This window comes from Pygocentrus nattereri, chromosome 28 (assembly GCF_015220715.1).
Source record: "Pygocentrus nattereri isolate fPygNat1 chromosome 28, fPygNat1.pri, whole genome shotgun sequence".
Taxonomy (NCBI): Eukaryota; Metazoa; Chordata; class Actinopteri; order Characiformes; family Serrasalmidae; genus Pygocentrus; species Pygocentrus nattereri.
Genome location: NC_051238.1, coordinates 25,148,067 through 25,166,209, shown reverse-complemented (window position 1 = coordinate 25,166,209; position 18,143 = coordinate 25,148,067). Strand labels below are relative to the sequence as shown.

The window sequence follows — 18,143 nt, the reverse complement described above, 5'->3', positions numbered from 1 at the left end:
AAATGTCTCCTTTTTTTAAAGGATAATTTTTCCCAATTTTAAATTATTTTTATATTTTTCTGCATGATTCAGTTGTCGAGCTGTAAGAAAACCTATTAAAAGTTATGATATGAAATGGTTTACTGTAAACCAAACCAGCGTTTTCTTTACAGTGGTGGTGATGGGAACCAGGGGTCATGATGTCTGCAACCCAAATATAGCCATTTTATTTACTGTCCAAAATAACTAGAAAACCTGCTTGTGTCTTCTGAGGTTTTATCTGTAATGTTGATAATAGTAAAATAAAGGCTATTTTGCTTCTCAGCACATTGCATGTATCATAAATGCCTGTATTTTTTAAAATATGTTTAATGCCAAAAGCTTTAACATAATAACTCTCTGGGAGGGAGAAGTCTGGTTCCCATCACCTCCACTGTGAGCAATTTGGACTGGGCAAGTTTCTCTAGAACAGAGCACGTCACGTCCCTTCGTGGAATTGGAGGTGTTGTGTTTATTACACGTTAGGATCCAACACAGGACATTAGTCATTTTGGTTAATTATATGACTTATTCTTTTAAAATGTTTTTTTTTTTTTTAATTTGTTACCTTTTATTTTTTTACTTTATTAAAAATCTCTCAGTCTCTCAAGTTGCTGTAACATTTTCGATTTTATTTTGTGAACAGCAGACAAAGTGCAGTATAAATATAGTTTATTTTTATTTCTATTATCATTATGACTCACGTATGTCTGGCATGCAGGTCTCCAGATTTCTATGAGGAGGTGAAGATCCGGCTGCCAGCGAGACTGACTGAGAGGCACCACCTGCTCTTCTCCTTCTTCCACATCAGCTGCCAGCAGAAGCAGAACCAGAGCGGCAGTGTGGAGACCCTCATCGGATACTCAGTGAGTCTCTCGGCAGCACTGTGACCTTAGTTTACAGCATCCACTCCCTTTACTGCGAATGCACTTGGGGAAAAAAGGAATTAGTCTTAGGCTGAATTCAATAGTGGGAATTTCCTCACCATATCAGTGAAGACTTGTTTGGTATCCAAATTTTGCTTCTTTGTTATAATGAAAGCTTATGTGCACCACTTTATGTCATGCTTAATGTATTTACATATGTCTTAATCATCAAACGCGTACCTTAAATTAGGTTATTACGCAAACTCAATTAGACTTGCTTATGTGGTTTCTGTATAACAAAACAATGGACCAAATTCAGGCTTCAGGATGGTTGCTGTTTTAGCTATATGACATACCTTTGTCCATTTAAATAAAGTACAGTGTGATTTACAGAATGCCAAATAAAGACGCTCACTGAAGCTTCTGTTACATGTTAGCTTCATTACCGTTGTAGCTCCAGGGCAAAAGAAGCAGACTTCGGACACCGCTATGCCTTGGTTAATTGTAGGGGGAAAATTTTACAAAATAAATTAATGAAAAGAACTTTAATCTAGTAAATACAGCTTTGTGGTGCATATGACTAGCACATATACACTCACTGGCCACTTTATTAGGCAAAGGGTTGGACCCCCTTTTGTCTTCAGAACTGTCTTAATTCTACGGGCCACACTTTCAACAAGGTGTTGGAAACGTTCCTCAGAGATTCTGGTTGGTTATTTGAGTTCCTGCTGCCTTTCTATCATCTGGAACCAGTCTGCCCATTCTCCTCTGACCTCTCACATCAACAAGGCATTTTCGTCCACACAACTGACCGCTCACTGGATATTTCCTCTTTTCGGACCGTTCTCTGTAAACCCTAGAGATGGTTGTGTGTGAAAATCCCAGCAGATCAGCAGTTTCTGAAATACTCAGACCAGCCCGTCTGGCACCAACAACCACGCCACGTTCAAAGCCCCTTAAATCCCCTTTCTTCCCCGTTCTGATGCTCGGCCTGCACTTCAGCAAGTTGTCTTGACCACCTCTACATGCCTGAATGCAGTGAGTTGCGGCCGTGTGATTGGCTGATTAGATATTTACCTAATAGGTACCTAATAAAGTGGCCAGTGAGTGTACAAACATTTATTTGCTTAACACTTTATTCAAATGCCAGAGTAATTGGCTGCTTGTAACTGAGTGCTTTGATGTGTTTCGCCTGCAGTGGTTACCCATCCTGAGCAATGAAAGGCTGCAGATGGGACAGTACTGTCTGCCCATCGCTCTGGAGCGTCTTCCCGTGAACTATTCAATGCATTCTCCTGAGGTAGAGTATGCCAAATCTCTACTGGCATGAGATCCGTTGGATAAGCTCAGTTGTTTCATTGCTGTAATGCACCTGAACGAAATATCCTGTTCAACAGTAGTTTACAATACAGTTACACACGACAGTTTATTTTTACATTTATATTTATTCACTCACAGTCACAAAGAATTGCTCTCACTGCTCATACAGTCAGGCCCTTATATATTTGGACATAGACAAACGTTTGTTTGACCTCTGATTCTTTATGCAGAAAATGCCCACCCAGGTGCCCCCAGTCAAGTGGATGGACAGTCATAAGGGTCTGTTCAGTTTGGAGGTTCAAGCTGTGTCTTCAGTTCATATACAGGTCTGTAAAACACACACACACACACACACACACACACACACACACACATACACATACGTCCTCTCATAGAAATATGAAATATTTACAGAAAAAAAGTGAAAAGCCTGTTCTGTATTTACATACACCATTGTGCTTTGTGGCAGGACACTCATCTGGAGCGATTCTTCACTCTGTGCCATGCTCTGGAAGGAAAGCCCACCTTCCCTATCCGTGTTCGGGATGAGAAGCTGACAGAGAATAAGCTGGAGCATGAGCTGAAGCTCAGCATTATATCTCTGTCCTCTTCGGCGCTCGAACCACTTGTTCTCTTCCTCCACCTTGTCCTGGACAAGCTCTTCCGCCTCATCATGCAGCCCATGGTTATCGCTGGCCAGACAGGTAAGCAGTTTTGATTTTATAGTAAATAATGAGACTTAATGTATATATTATATCTGGTGTACATGTAATTTGTGTCCTACATTTTCATGTGTTTTCTTTTCCCCCTGAGATCCACTTGTGTGGATGTTTGTGTGGATTTATGTAGCAAAAACAAAAGTTTTATATCATCAATCTTCAGTCTGTCTTTATTCCTTAGAATTAATAAAGCTATTTTGTTACTGTGCCTTAAAGACTGATGTATGTAAATGACCTCTGTTGTGACTGGTTGCCCTGTTTTATACCTCATTTAAAAGCAGTCTAGGCTGAAAAACCTTGGGTTGAATGGGTGGGAATAAATAGATATTACCTTATTTTACTGTTTTTACAGTTTAGTTTCCATACATGGACTGTATAGACTGGACCGTGACCAGTATGTTTTGACAAATTTCGCATACTGCACCAAACTATTTATTCAAAAACTGAGGCATGATGTGGGCCCTTAAGATATAATTACCCTGCATGCGCCTGGAGCTAAGAGAGAGCAAAACAGACCTGCATATAATTGATGTCTGAACAAAACCTTCTTCAAAACGTGACTTTACAAGAGGGAAAAAACAACATTTTTAGCTTTCAGTGTGAAAAAAGAACAAAATACACCAAAAATGAACAGACAAAGCTGTTCTGACAGTGATATTATGTGTTATCTGCCACACTCCTGGCTTCATCTTTAGGGACTTGGCGCTTCTGCATCTCCAGTGGGATATTTGTCAGCTATTCCTCTGGGAAACACCATCTTCAGTTATATTACTTAAACCCTTAGGGTGGTCATACTAGTGATTTGGGACACTTTCCGTCCTGTGATCAACGGATTATTCCATTCAAGTATCAGTTTATTGCCGTTTACTGTCTTGTGTCATGTCTTGTGGCGTGTTTATTTTTTAGCAAACTTGGCCCAAATAGCCTTCGAGTCCGTAGTGTCCGTCGTCAACAGCCTTCACAACAGTCAGGAGCTGGCCAAGGACCACCAGGGCAGGAACTGTCTCCTAGCAACCTACCTCTACTTTGTGTTCCGGTTGCCAGACACTCCCCTTGAAGTCTTCAGCACAGGTGCGACCATGACATCACCTTGGATTAGTACTGATGCAACACTCAGGCATCAAGGCGCAATCCTTGTTTATTTGTGTACTCAATTAGAGCAGATTTATGGTCAGAAAGCAAAGTCAAGCATGCTCTTTATTTAATAACTTGATGATCGTGAACTAATTATTAAATCCTAAACCATAATTCAGATGGAGATCAAAGCTAGAAAGGTGTACTTCTCTGCCTGATCAGGACTGTGCAGACATCTCAGAATGCATGGTTATTCGCTGTGGCAGTGTAAACAACCGTAATGCAGCAAGCGTTTTTATTTTTATTCATTTATTTATTTATTTGTTGTCTTTAAGCTTTAATTTTCTGGCAGTGGTCCAATATTGAATCTGTGAAAAAGTATGGATTACCAAGGTGAACTTTCATTCAAATGAGAGTGATCGCAGTAACCATGGTAATAACTGTTAATAGCCAGGGAAGGTAGGAGTTTAACCAGTCGTTTGCTAAAGTATTTTTACTTGCACACTCTGCCCAGCAGCTCAGACACCCAGTGACAACAAAGAGAGAAAAGGAACATGTCTATCAACAAGCGGCTCTCCAACATACCTATAGCCAGCTTGATGTCTGAATTTGGTCCACACATTTGTCCTATTCTTAACTATGATTTTTCACCAAACCTATTGCTTTTAGCAATGGGTTTTCTGGGAAGCTGTGCTGTTGTGCTCAGACTGTGTTTTGTTGTGCCGTTAGGCACAGGGCCGCATCAAGAAAGCAGGTACAGCACTATGGGCCGAGCCACAGCCACAGCCGTGGGCACCATGCTGCTGCAATCCCGCATCCGCTCCAGCAGCAATCCTGACATACCTGCTCCACACAGCGCAGAGGACGCTGAGGTTAAGAACATAATGGTTGGAAAGGTATTAACATACTCTTACAAATACACAGTTACGCGCTCCCACACTGTTTATTATCCCCGCCATAAACAAGCCTCTTTATTTTCCATACTTGAAAGCAGCAGCTACTCTTTACTTTGAGCATGACATCACAAATATCATGAGTGAAAAAATGATCCAAAATGATTTGGAAAATAATCTTGCTAGATTAACACGAATTGAAGGGTAAGAGGATTTTTGTTCTTCTCCTAAATGTTACCGTTTCAAAGAAAAGGAGGTTTTGTTATGACCATGATGATACATGGGCCATTCTGTTGAATTAGTTAGCTCCCATTGTTTTGAAGTAAATGTGCTCCAGTGTCTGATAATCAGAGTCTAACCTTAAAAATTGTCACTACTGAAACATGGATTTTCTGTGATTTAATGACAAATAATATGACTGTATGTGTATACAATTGTTGAAAGCTGAGTTCCTTGCTGAAAAGCAAAAACAGAACAGAGGCATGGCGGGTCACTAGCAAAACTGGCATATGTTGTATTATGGATGCTGGTTTGCTGGCCAACCAGCATGCCCTTACTGAGTGGCCAGCTAGACCGGCACAAGATCAGCAGAGGCCAGTGTAAATGAGCTTAAAGCTGTGTTTTTAAGCCAGCTTTGCTAATCATGCACTGGTCAGCTTTGTTGAGTTATGCTGAAAATGAGCTAGAACTGTCTACTGAAACAGTCTCTGCTGAAACGGTTTTTGGAAACGTTTCAGTACGGTTGTAATTGATTTGTAACAAAGTGGAATTACTCGTTTATTTTACTAAAATTAAGGGATAGGCTCATAACAGAAGAACAGGGTCACTCAAAGTGTTTTAATCTACAGTCTGAAATCAGTTAAAAGTCTGAAATGTGTTTTCAACTCTGACTTTGAGCCAGTAGAACGTAGAATGGTTAGAATTGGTAGGATGATCCATGATCCATTCTAATTCGCCTTTTCCATGTTTCAACCCACCTCAGGGCTTGAATCATCCTGGTAGCAGGATGTCCACTATTCTCGACGTTACCAACCACTCTCAGAGTTCCACTGGTAGCACACGGCCCTCAAACAGAAAGGTAACCGGTGATTTCTCATGTTTTTGTCTGGCCACTTGTGGTGCTTATTACAGGTTCGGGGACACTTGGCTTTTCCAAAATGTATTTGACCATTGACCATGTTTTCTTGGTCAGTCTGCAACTGTAGATCTTGCCATTATTCTTTGTAAAGTCAGTGCTCATCAGTGTTCAAAGCTGTCATGTATTTGTGCGACATTTAGAGCAAAATATACTCAGTATGTGCTTTTAACAATAGTTTGGACAATAAAACTGTCGAATCGTTATTAATCAAAGGCTGCTCTTTATAATTAGGCAGGCACTTTAGTGATAATTATGCCAAGTGTTGCAAAAATCCCCAAGTATTAGTAAATGCCTGCTTTCTGCTAACAGATCCTTTGCATGTATTTTTCCAATTGAACCCTTTTAAGGCAGACACTGACATGGCTACACCTGCCACTGAGACTTCTGTCCTTTCTTAATCACATGATTTCTCAATGCTGCTGTTAATTTGGTTTGTAAACAACTTGAATGCCTGAAATTCATAGATTATTCAGTTTGTGTCAGAAACTACCTTTTTGAACAAGAACATGCATGAATAGGATAATGTGCGTCTGAGACACGTAGCGTTTTTATTATTACACCGATTAAAGCTACACTAAGTAAGTTTGGGATAAGAGCTCAGTGTTCATCAGAATAATTTTGCATATTTTGAGACCAAAACATTCAGCCAGACCTTCTTTTCGAGCTTGAGCAATGGACATTATTACGCAAAGACGCACAACATGGTATAAAAAAACCTCAAAAGGTGACTTTTAAATAATTTTTAGGCCTTACCAGGCAACTCACAGCAGTGCGCGCACATATTTTAGTGTTTTTCCTCCTTCCACCTGCTTTAAAGAAACCAATGATGAGCACTTGGCAGTCCGACTTGCTCTCTGAATGGGCTTGTGCACTGCTCTGAGAAATCTCACTGTGTCAAACGATAAGATAAGTGTTGTGCATCTTTTATACAGTCATAGAAAACGCAGCATTCCCTCTGGCCAGTGTGCACATGCATATGTCGTAACTCCTCTAACAACAAATTTAAACGAGTTTATGGTCCAAAATGCTCAGCTCCATAGGGTTAATACAAAAGTAACAGTGAAAATCAACGGGTACCACTTTATAATAAGGCTACCCTTATGAACGGTTTATGAATGGTTTACAGTTTATTTATTGCTGGTTATTAATTAGGTCATAAACACCTTAAAATCATTAATAAGAAGTTCTTACACAGAACAGAGGTGACCTATTGCTTGTCAAATAGTAAGCCCACATTCATTTATGGTGCTAAAGCTCAGACTTTTCTGGTTACTTTCCTAGATTGTCTTCTACATCAGTCTGTGTTACATCTGTCAGCTTAATCAAATATTCATATTCATTAGAAACAACAGGTTACTGATGCCCTTGTAAATTACGTTTAACAGCTTATTAATGATTTTTAAGGTGTAAATGACCTGATTAGTAACCATTTATAAACCTATTACAAAGGCAGTCGTATTGTAAAGTAGTGCAAAAGAGCATTACACTGTAAAAAATTCATAATAAATTCAAAAGAAGACAATGTGTTTCACAGCCAGTGTATATAGCAGGTTATAATGTGAATCTGTGTGTGGATCTGTTGCAGCAATTTCATGAAGAGCTGGCTCTTCAGATGGTGGTCAGCACGAGCGTCTGCAGAGAGAATGTCTATAAATACTGCTGGTTCTTCTTTGAACTCCTGGTGAGAGCACAGCGGGGTTGATTGAATTGAGGGATTTAATGATCAGGTTAATGTAGCTTCATGAGAGCAATCAAGACAGAGCAATTATGAAAAGAGACACATGAATCACCTGGAGAGTCTCTTTTTTTTTCTTTAAATGTTGAGAGAAATCACAGTGGATTTCTCGTAATGGAACCTGCTATTTCTTTGGTTTTGGTTGAACGTTGAGATGTCTGTAGTTAATATTGTTATTTTTAATTTAATTTAATTTAATGGCTAATGATCACCTTTTCAGCTTGAGTTTATAAAGTGTGTTTGTGTGTAATCCAGGTAAAAAGCATGGCTCAGCATGTCACTCAGATGGAGAAACTTTCAGTGCCTCGCAAGAATCGCTTTTCTGACCGCTTCAAGGACGACATTACTACTATCGTTAATGTGGTAACAGCTGAGATTGGCACTATACTGGTGAAACAACAGAAGGTAGGATTTTAAACTGTTGTTGGTGCTGTAAACCTCGAATCCTTAACAGGAATTATTATTTAAAACACCAAACTTGAATTACTAAAACAAAAACTTCAATATTTTTATTAAAGTGTTTACAGCTTTTTAACTGTCATGTGTCATAATACAGTCATTTGTGTCGTTATTGCAGACAATATCTTAAGATGAGTTGATTTCATAATAAAATGAAGAATACAGTATTTTAGTGTGAAATATTAGTGTTAAGTATTGTGAAATCCTGTTTGACACAAGTAAGAAAAAAACAATAAAAAAACTAAATAAATGGAGATGAGGCCCATTTTAAGGAACAGTGTTACAAGAAGACGTCAGGTCATTTATAGTGTATACGGATGCATCGATATGGGAATTGTGGGCTGCTTAGAGATGCTGGTACATAAAGATTTATAGTGTAGACATTGTAAGTTCATCTGTCTGGATTATCATTACAGAGAGATGTATCCATTTTTTCTGTAGGGTTACTAAACCAGCAGCACCTAAAGAGCCTTCTGCTCTACTGGAGTTCAATAAACACATTATCAGTTTGAAATATCCGTTCAATGCTAATATATATATATATATATATATATATTTTTTTTTTTTTTTTTGGAAGGAAGAGTTCAGCAAAAAAATCTAATAGCTCACAGTAAGTCATTACTTATATTGTAATGAACAGGAGTGTCATTACCATTCAAGCACATGCCTCACCAGATATTTAAAGTGGGAGATACAAAGTTTGATTTAATGAAATTTTAAAATAATCCCCTCAAAGTCTTTGAACACATATTTTCTCTTTTTTCCGGGCGAAGGTCCGGATCCCCATGCTCCCTGCTCTAATTGTGCCCCACCCAGAATTTTGGCTTGCATGACGACCCTGGTTGTAAAGTGCTGGATATGGTTTGAGTGGGTTAAGAGAAGTTTGGAGGATGTATGTTTACAGAAACTGGGTGACTACTGAGCTCTGGTGTTTGTTAGGGGTGTTAGCCTTGTTGCTCCAGTTCCAAACTAAAGGAGAGAAATTTGGACTCCAAATTCTTGGCTGATCTGTAGAAAATTAGGTAAATTAGATTTTTCGCCAAACTCTTTCTTCAAGCAAATATCTGTCAATACTGATATGATTCCGATGTCACTGTTTATCCCTAACAGGCGAAGGTAAAATAGCAGTCCACGCAGCAATGTAAGACTAATAATAGTGCTTTTATTGTCATTTGTCTGGCAGGAGCTGGATCAGGCAGAAAAGGTGAACATTAGTCTGGCTTTCTTCATTTATGACCTGATGTCCCTCATGGACAGAGGCTTTGTCTTCAACCTGGTGAGGAACTACTGTAACCAGGTAAGTGGCTTTGACAATATTTTATTTTTTTAATTATCTATTAAGATCACCTTAACTTTGCCTAACCCTGAAGAACTGTAGCCCTAACAGTAACATCAGCTCAAAGCCTAAACCTAACCCTGGTTCTAATCTAAACCCTAAGCTCTAAATGATTTTGTTAATCACTTTGCTAGACAGTCTGTTAACACTTTGAGCGTCTGTAAATAGTCAGTAGTGCAGTAGCCAAATAAAGTGGCACTTTAGTACATTGTGAACGCATTATAAACATGCATTCTGTCATTAACCTCAGTAAATTCAGGCAGCATTGCTGTTGTACCTGTAACTGTGCTTCTTGCTGTATGATTTCCAGATGTCAGCAAAGAGTGTGTCCATGTCCACTCTGATCAGCATGAGGCTGGAGTTCCTGCGGGTTCTCTGCAGTCATGAGCACTATCTGAACCTCAGCTTGTACTTCAGTAGCCCAGCTTCTGCCCCTGCCTCCCCCTGCCCCTCCATCACCTCACAGGTCAGCAAGTTTCACCCACAAACAAGACCTATTCCTAGGCACTGCTCTTACAAATCAGAAGAACACTCAGCAGCATTTCCCAGGTATATGGAATCATATGGATCAGCAGATGTTTACAGAAATAGTCCAATACAGTCTACATCTGTATTTAATTGTATATGCTGGAATGGAAATGATCTTTTTGGGCTGCATTGAAAAAGAATGAAAATTCTTCAAGCCATCTGTAGCTGATCTCCACTGAAACAAATGTATAGGCTACGTATCTTTACTCTAGACTCCAGAAAATCTGGTTTTCATTGCTCAGTGAAGGACTGCCTACATGGTCTTGAAGAATGACCACACCTAGGGGCAGATTTACTCGCGTTTTGCACCGTCGCAAACTCCATTTTGACATTAAGCAGTGGAATTACTGAAGAAGCACAGCCTATAAAAGCACTGAAGAGGTCGCCGCTGCTCTCTCACGGCAAGTGCACTTCCCTTCTCAAAGCACAAAATTCTAAGAGGAGATCATTGTAATGAGGTCCTTGCTCCACTTTACGAAGACATACCGTAAATATTGAACGTGTGTTATTTAACGCCTGAGAAAAGCTTTTCAGATGTTGTGCTCTAACATTGCTGCCGTTGTGCTCAGAGAGGAAACACATTTATTTATTTCCAAATACTTTTTGAAAACCAATGTTCTAAACTCCTGTTTCCTAAAATGGGTTTATTTCCAACACTATCCAAGAGTGTAACGGGGAGCGAGGTAGCGGACGCATGTGCGGAGGTAAGCGACTTTTATTGAGGGCAAATCCAGAATCAGGGTCGTAACGTTCCAGGTTCATATAGCCACGGAGAGATTCAGGGACAGACATGACCGACAAACTAGAACTGAACAGAACAAAAACATCCAGCGCAGCTGACAAAGATTCAAATGGGACAAGGACAAAGACAAAGGGCAAACACACACCTGGAAGACGAGGGACAGGTGAAAACAATCAGGGGCGGAGTTAGAAAACAAGGGGCTGGACTAAACCAAAGCAAAAACGCACGTGGACAGGACTGGGAGGGGCCAAAGAGCAGGTTTTACCTAAATAATGACCTGGCAGTGTCTTTTCCAAACAGTTGTAAAAGCACATATTGAAATGCTTTCACTCCGCAGCACCTCTACACTTAACTCTACTCCATCTTTCGTTATTCCTGCTGTGGTTTGTGTGTGCACGTATCAGAAATGGCGTAGCCGTTGTTTGACGTGCTGCACGTAGGTAAGAGGTTATGCTTAAAATCATACAATTCCCAAATGAGCTGTGTGCACGCAGAGAAATTAAACAGGGATTTTACAATTTCGCACGGTTTCCAAATGCACTGGTCCACCTGTGTTCATTTCCATGGAACATCTTAGTAGATAACCCGCTAAACTGGCCACCCCCACCGGCACAAAGTGTCAGTGAATTGTGCCTCTTTTAGTAAATCTGCCCCTAGTGCTCAGGTAGGTGTTTGTTAAAAAGGTACCACGAGAAAATGTTTAATATACAGTGTAATTATGTAGTGCTATTTTAATGGCAACTGCATATTTGCCATATAACATAAACGTCCTGTGTCTGTATTATTCTGGAACTGGTGCTGCGAATACAGCGCAGTATACATTTTATGCATTTATCAAACTGTTCATTTTCTGTGTTTCAATGACATTTAAAGTGTCCCCACCCCTGAGTTTAAGCCCTTGCTTAAAGACATACAGTGTACAAAGTATAGATAGATTGAGAAAGACAGCGGTAGGTGTGTGTTTCATGCAGTATGCACACATGAGGTTAATGTTGAACAATGAAACAATGAATGAGTGAATAATGGTTAGAACAGAACGTCTAATAAGTAATTAAAAGCGCTAAAAGTGTAGCGCGGCTGCCTCCAAGAGAAGCGCCATTGACTCCTTTTCCATTAGCGCAGATCTTATTTTAGAAGCAATTTTAAAGCTAAAATGAAAAATGTTCGTTTTAACTGGAACTTGTTAAAAATGTGGAAAATGCAATTGGGAGAGAGAGAGACATCTTGAAATGAGTCCAAGCCACTCTCACTGCGCAAAATATCATTACCTTCATTTTTGGCGAGGCAGGATGGCAAGGATGAAAGCAAATCAAATCCAGTAAAAGCAGCGAATGAAGTTCTCTGAGCTCCAGTGTCTTGTTGCTTTTGTCCTTGCCATGAGCTCAGAAAAAAAAAGTTAAAAGCTTTATAATATTTTCTGATGTGAGGGAAAGGGTCATGGATTCATTTAAGGATGGTCTTCTCATAATCGCTGCCTCTTTTTTTTTTTTTTTTTTTCCTCTCTCCTTTGCAAAGGACGTCTTCCAGAGTGCTACTCTCTCTGGTCATTAACATCAAAAGCTTGTGAAAGTCATGCTCTTCCTGTTACCCGCCGTATTTCACAAAGTGGCATTACCATGTGTATGTGTGTGTTTGCTTGCAGACCTCAAGCTCGTGTAGTTTGCAGGATCAGAAGATTGTGGCCATGTTTGATCTGTCTCAGGAGTTTAAGCAGCAGCACTATCTGACTGGTCTGCTACTGACCGAACTCAGTGCAGCACTGGACATGGAGTCAGAGGGGTCAGTGCAAAACACTTAACACAGAGGAAACATGTGAGCTAAAATGACTGGATTGACATGTAATTAATATTATTTAATATTCGTCATGTAATTAATATTATAATATTATATTATATATTATATAATATAAAGAACGTGATCTCGCAAAGCCAAAAATTCGTAGATTTTACTTCGATTGTCTCGTGAACAACCATTTTGAGCAAGAACACATATGAATTGGAAAACCATATATTTATACAGGCTTATGCAAACGTATTACCACCCCCAGTCAAATGACATGTTTTGCACATCTTCGACAGAGAACACACTTTAGGATGGCATTTGTCGGCAAATGTTAGTGCACATTTTTGTATTTGCTTGCTGAATGTAATATTTTGGAATAAAAAATTTAATTTTCATTTATGGCATTTGGCTGACGCTCTTATCCAGAGCGACTTAGAATTTGATTATTTTACACAGGTAGGCGAAGGTGGTGTTAGGAGTCTTGCCCAAGGACCCTTATTGGTACAGTGTAGGGTGTTTGCCCAGGTGGGGCTTGAACCCCAGTCTACAGTATAGAAGGCAGAGGTGTTAACCACTACACTAACCAACCAAAAATTAAATAATTAAATAATTAAACACCATGACCTTCATACCTACCTCATTTTATGTTCTTGTTGTTCGAATATGTTCAATTTAGCAAATAAACCGAAATTGTGCATTAAAACGTGCAGAAGTATGTTCTCTGTAGAGGATGTGTCACTTAGAAAATCAACAAAACGTCATGTGACCAAGAGCGCCCAAACTTTTGCTCAAGGCTGTACATAGATTACTGTGCAAAAGTCCACGGCACCTGAGCAGCTTATTTAAGTACAGTTACCCTGGCAGTAAGTGTGTTTTTGCTTCTAAGGTCACCATATGTCATAGGAATCAATGTAAATAAATAAATGCGGTAAAAAGTGGTTTTAAAATGTAGTTGATATCTTGTGAGCTAGTTAGAAGAACAGAGTTTGGATCCAGACTTCCTTCACCTGCATGCCCCCAGCCATCACATGGAATTATCAAATTCCATTACACCTGAATAACTAATAAAGGATTGCAACCAGACACTGGATGATGACTACGGATGATGAAAATAATAGGCTTCCTCATGGAGGGGTTTGAAAATGGTTCAGTGAACACCTTGACATACATACAGTCACTGCTTATTGTATTAATATTGTTTATTTTTATTTCAGTTTTATAGTTTTTCAGGGCGTATAAATGCTTACTGCCCAGATACAGCTTTTAAATAATAAATGCAATTCTCAGGTTCTTAAACATTTGCACAGGACTGTATACATTTCAGATACTTCTCTTATTGCTACACCGATGAAGGAAGTCAGTACTACGCCCTTAGTGACCTGAACTGCACTCTCAATGTACTCACACGTCTTAGAATGTATTGTGAACGTGCAGTGCGTTCAACAGTCATGGCAGCGTTGTGCTTCATTTATACAGTGAGAACACAGAAAACTCCACATGCTGATATATTTTACTATGGCCAGTGTGGACAAGGACATGTCCGACAGTGAGATATCATTAAAACCTTTTAATGTAAAAGCACTTAACTCTAGGCCTACAGTTGTTGTTGTTGTTATTATTATTATTATTATTATTATTAGCATAGAGTATATTCTGTGAATTACTGAGTAACTAACATAAAACTAACATGTAAGGTATGTAAGTATGAGAGTGAGCTATTCTGGACCCATTAGTGTTTCCTTAGGGATTAAAGGGTTAATATTGTATTATTATGTTTATATTAATACTATGTTATTATATAATATATTAGTATTAGTTGTATTTTGTTACATTGATTAAATTCCATTTGCTGTCTGTTCATTTTATTGATAGTCTGCTTTCAATTGTGAATCAAGAGTCAGAATGTTTTTGCTAATTTGGTGTGTGTGTGTGTGTGTGTGTGTGTGTGTGTGTGTGTGTGTGTGTGTGTGTGTGTGTGAAGGGGTAAGGTGCAGCGCAAAGCCATTAATGCCACATACAGCTTGCTGTGCGCTCATGATCTGGATGCTCGCTGCACAAGGCCAGAGGTCAGGACTAAGATTGCTGCCCTCTACCTCCCCCTGGTGGGCATCATCATCGACTCCATCAACTACCTCGACTTCACAGGTGCTCGATTCGCTTTCTTTCACAGCACCACTGACTTCAGTGAGAACTTCCTCATGTCATGTTTTACTCACATGGTCTCTGTATGTGTGCATTCCTGCTTCTGCAGTTTCAGAGTCACGGGGTAGCAAAGGCAAGACCAACGGCCCAGAAGACGAGTTTGAAAACGTCACTCCCATTAATCAGTCTGTTGCCATGGCGATCGCAGGAAACCCCTTCAACACCTTGGCGAGAAATGCACTGGTGTCTATGGCTTCTGTGGTGAGGAAGTTTCACCTCGCTGTACAAGAAATGCCCTTTCCTTCCTGCTGTGTCATTCACAGCACCAGTTCAAGGCTTGGGCACACGTGTCTGCATTTGTACTCTTTACAGTATTACAGACATTTTGATCTAAATGTTTGGGCGCGACTGGTCAAATGACGTGTTTTGTTGATTTTCTAAGTGAAAATAAGTTACACAGAGAAGGTTTTCTGAACATTTTAATGATACTGGTTATGTGCTGACCTGTAATGACCCGAATGTGTCCTGTTCAAAAGTTATGGCACATTTTATCCTAAACATGTCATTTGACCTGAGGTGTTCACGCTTTTGCATTCAGACGTAAACAGTGAATTTAATGCGTGTGAATAACAAACAAAAAATGTGAAATGAAAAGAATAATTTTGGAAAATTATCCCACGTCAAGAAGTTTTCAGCAACCTACAAAAATCTCATTGTATGTGGAACTTCTTCAAGAACTTCTTCCTCTCAGCTGCCTCCTTATAAAGTTGCTTGATGGTTTGTAACATTAAAAGCATAATACATGCAACATTAAGACAAATGGGTGTCATTTGAAGGGTCAGAAATACATATGGAAGACTTTGGTTTCCTTGGATTGTATGGTAAACTGTTCCTCTTAATGGTTTTGATGTTCAGAAACAGCACCTGTGTCTTTATCCCACAGTCTGGTAAAATCGGCAACACGCTGACAGCAGAGACGAGCCGCAATCTGCTGGTGTGTTTCTTGTGGATCATGAAGAACGCTGATCAGAGCCTGGTCCAGCGCTGGGTGGTTGACATGCCGTCCTCTCAGCTCAGCCGCCTCCTCGAGCTCCTCACCATCTGCATCTCCTGCTTCGAGTACAGAGTAAGAGCACACAGTGTCTTCTCCAAAGAAGCCCTGACATAACATTAACACTGATAACCCCCCTTTTCCAGGTGAATATTAGAATATTAGATATTAGATATAATAATCCACCTGCAATAGGAAGGGAAAACGTTAAAATATAGATAACAACTCCTAATAAATACCTGGTAGACCCACAAAACTTTCCCCATCAGATAAATGGCACTTAAAGCTTTCCTCTTTGAGAGAAGGGAGAAAATCAAGCTCCACTCTTACTTCAGATCTGAAACAATCCACAGCTTTTCTGTCCATCCTTCCCCTGTGAGAAGACAACTTAACACTATGAGTCTGAAAGGATGTGTAGCTGTCAAGAAGACGTTACCGAGAAAAGAAAATAGACCAATCTCAGAGCAATAGACTGACCAGAGAATGCAACCAGCTTCTAAGACTGAATGTAGAAATGTAGAATAATAGAATCTCGAAAGATGCAGAGAAATATTCCTGCAGATTTCTCTGAAAAACTAGAAGCAAGTTTCCTGTAAAGAATGGAAGCTGAAATAAATACTGAAAAAAATATATTTATTTTCTTTTAAATATGTTTTCCTCTTTTTTTGCTGACACTGAAAATGACCAGGGCTTGTACTTGGCTTGTACTTCCAGTTTTACTGGAAATTAAATAAATGAAGAGTAGTGTTGCACAGTACTGTAAATAAAAAGAAATATTTAAAAAAAGCTTAATTTTTTTTTTTTTTTGTAAACGGTTTCTGCAGCCCAATTTGTATATAAACTGATTTTTTTAAAAGTAATTCTGAATCATTTCAAAATAATATAATCTAATTGTGGTGAAATTTGAGATTTCATGATTTCATGATACTGAATTATTTCTTGAGGATTTAATCAAATTGAATGGTTGTGACAGCAGAAATGTACATTTCTGGTTGTTTACTAACCGCATGGCGTGTCTGCTCCACTGTGCGTGAGGGTAGTCAACTCGTGGTGGACCTTGTATGTGTGTGGTGCGTGAATGCATGCGATTGTTTTTTCCTGTTTTGTGGATGTGTGTGTATGCATTAATGGGCGTGTGTCTGCTGTGTTTTCCGTTCTCCGTGTGTGTGTGTGTGTGTGTGTGTGTGTGTAGGGGAAACAGAGCTCTGATAAGGTGAGCACACAGGCCCTGCAGAAGTCACAGCAGGCTAAAGCTCGTCTGGAGGAGGCGCTGTTGGGAGGCATGGGGGCCAGAGGAGAGATGATGAAGAGGGTGGGAGGTGAGTGATCATCTTCCAGCACCTCAAACACTTCAGACAGAAAAATCACTCTGCGCTCAGCTTTCAGGCAAAGACAATGAATAATGTAGAGGCGCGTGGACACTGAATGAGCTATAAAAATAATTGCTTTGCAGGACGTCGTGTGTGGGAGTGTTGTATTGTCTACAAGAAGTCAGACCTATTTCCATTTGATGGAGTGTTGACTTCCTCGTATTGAGTTGTTTTCTGAATGCTGGTGTCGGTTCTCTCTCTCTCTCTGTCTCTCTCTCTCTCTCTCTCTCTCTCTCTCTCTCTCTCTCTCTCTCTCTCTCTCTCTCTCTCTTCGTAGGTAATGACCGTACTGTGGGCCAGAGAGAAAATCTGCGCTGGAGGAAAGACCTCACACAGTGGCGCCAGACCAACGACAGGCAGGACAAGTGAGGGCAGACAACATGAGATCATTTCAGTATTTTCATGAGGATCTGTTTCATTCCATCCAGCTCCTGGATTGTACACTAAGCCAACCCAAAGCTATTTATGTAGTGTTTTTGTGATAAAAAAGATAAAAACATATCAAAATTAAAGTCAAAAGAAAAATAATATAAAAAGCGAGAGCGAGTTTCCTCCTTTTCTGCAACACTGCTAAAATCTGACAAAACCTTTACAAATAGTTTGAACATTTAGGCGCAAATACTGCTAAAAATGTGTTATTCGAGTTGTTCTGGCTAGATCTCCACAATGATGGAGGCGCTCTCCAAGCAGCATAACCAGAACAGATGCCATGCTGAGCATCATGAGCTTTGCCTTTTATATTTTAACCAGTGACGTCTCCTCCTTCATGACGTTTCTGGCGGATAAGACCGCATTTGAAAAAATTACTATAGCTGCCTTCATGTGTCTTGGAAGAAGCACGTGCAGGCCTCCCTCCTTGGTAGGAACCTATGAAAGGGGGAGACATAGGTAGTGGGTGGGAATTGGTCATGACTAAATTTAGGGCAAAATGATGAATGAAAATGAATACCCACAAGTCAGCATTGAGCAG

The 18,143-nt window shown here is 39.7% G+C and overlaps 1 protein-coding gene across 2 annotated transcripts in view; it reads left to right on the top strand.

Annotated features, from left to right (window-relative positions):
- Window positions 1-18,143, top strand: part of dock8 (dedicator of cytokinesis 8) — a 95,124-nt gene that overhangs the window by 54,380 nt on the left and 22,601 nt on the right. For both annotated transcript variants that reach the window (XM_017714766.2, XM_017714767.2), the window contains 17 exons: window positions 740-884; window positions 2,083-2,184; window positions 2,435-2,530; window positions 2,674-2,908; window positions 3,830-3,994; window positions 4,727-4,893; window positions 5,873-5,968; window positions 7,614-7,709; window positions 8,019-8,168; window positions 9,406-9,519; window positions 9,869-10,024; window positions 12,471-12,607; window positions 14,592-14,755; window positions 14,862-15,013; window positions 15,696-15,878; window positions 16,996-17,122; window positions 17,451-17,538. In XM_017714766.2, the coding sequence (XP_017570255.1) occupies window positions 740-884; window positions 2,083-2,184; window positions 2,435-2,530; window positions 2,674-2,908; window positions 3,830-3,994; window positions 4,727-4,893; window positions 5,873-5,968; window positions 7,614-7,709; window positions 8,019-8,168; window positions 9,406-9,519; window positions 9,869-10,024; window positions 12,471-12,607; window positions 14,592-14,755; window positions 14,862-15,013; window positions 15,696-15,878; window positions 16,996-17,122; window positions 17,451-17,538 (2,373 nt within the window). The remainder of the gene's footprint in view (window positions 1-739; window positions 885-2,082; window positions 2,185-2,434; window positions 2,531-2,673; window positions 2,909-3,829; window positions 3,995-4,726; window positions 4,894-5,872; window positions 5,969-7,613; window positions 7,710-8,018; window positions 8,169-9,405; window positions 9,520-9,868; window positions 10,025-12,470; window positions 12,608-14,591; window positions 14,756-14,861; window positions 15,014-15,695; window positions 15,879-16,995; window positions 17,123-17,450; window positions 17,539-18,143) is intronic.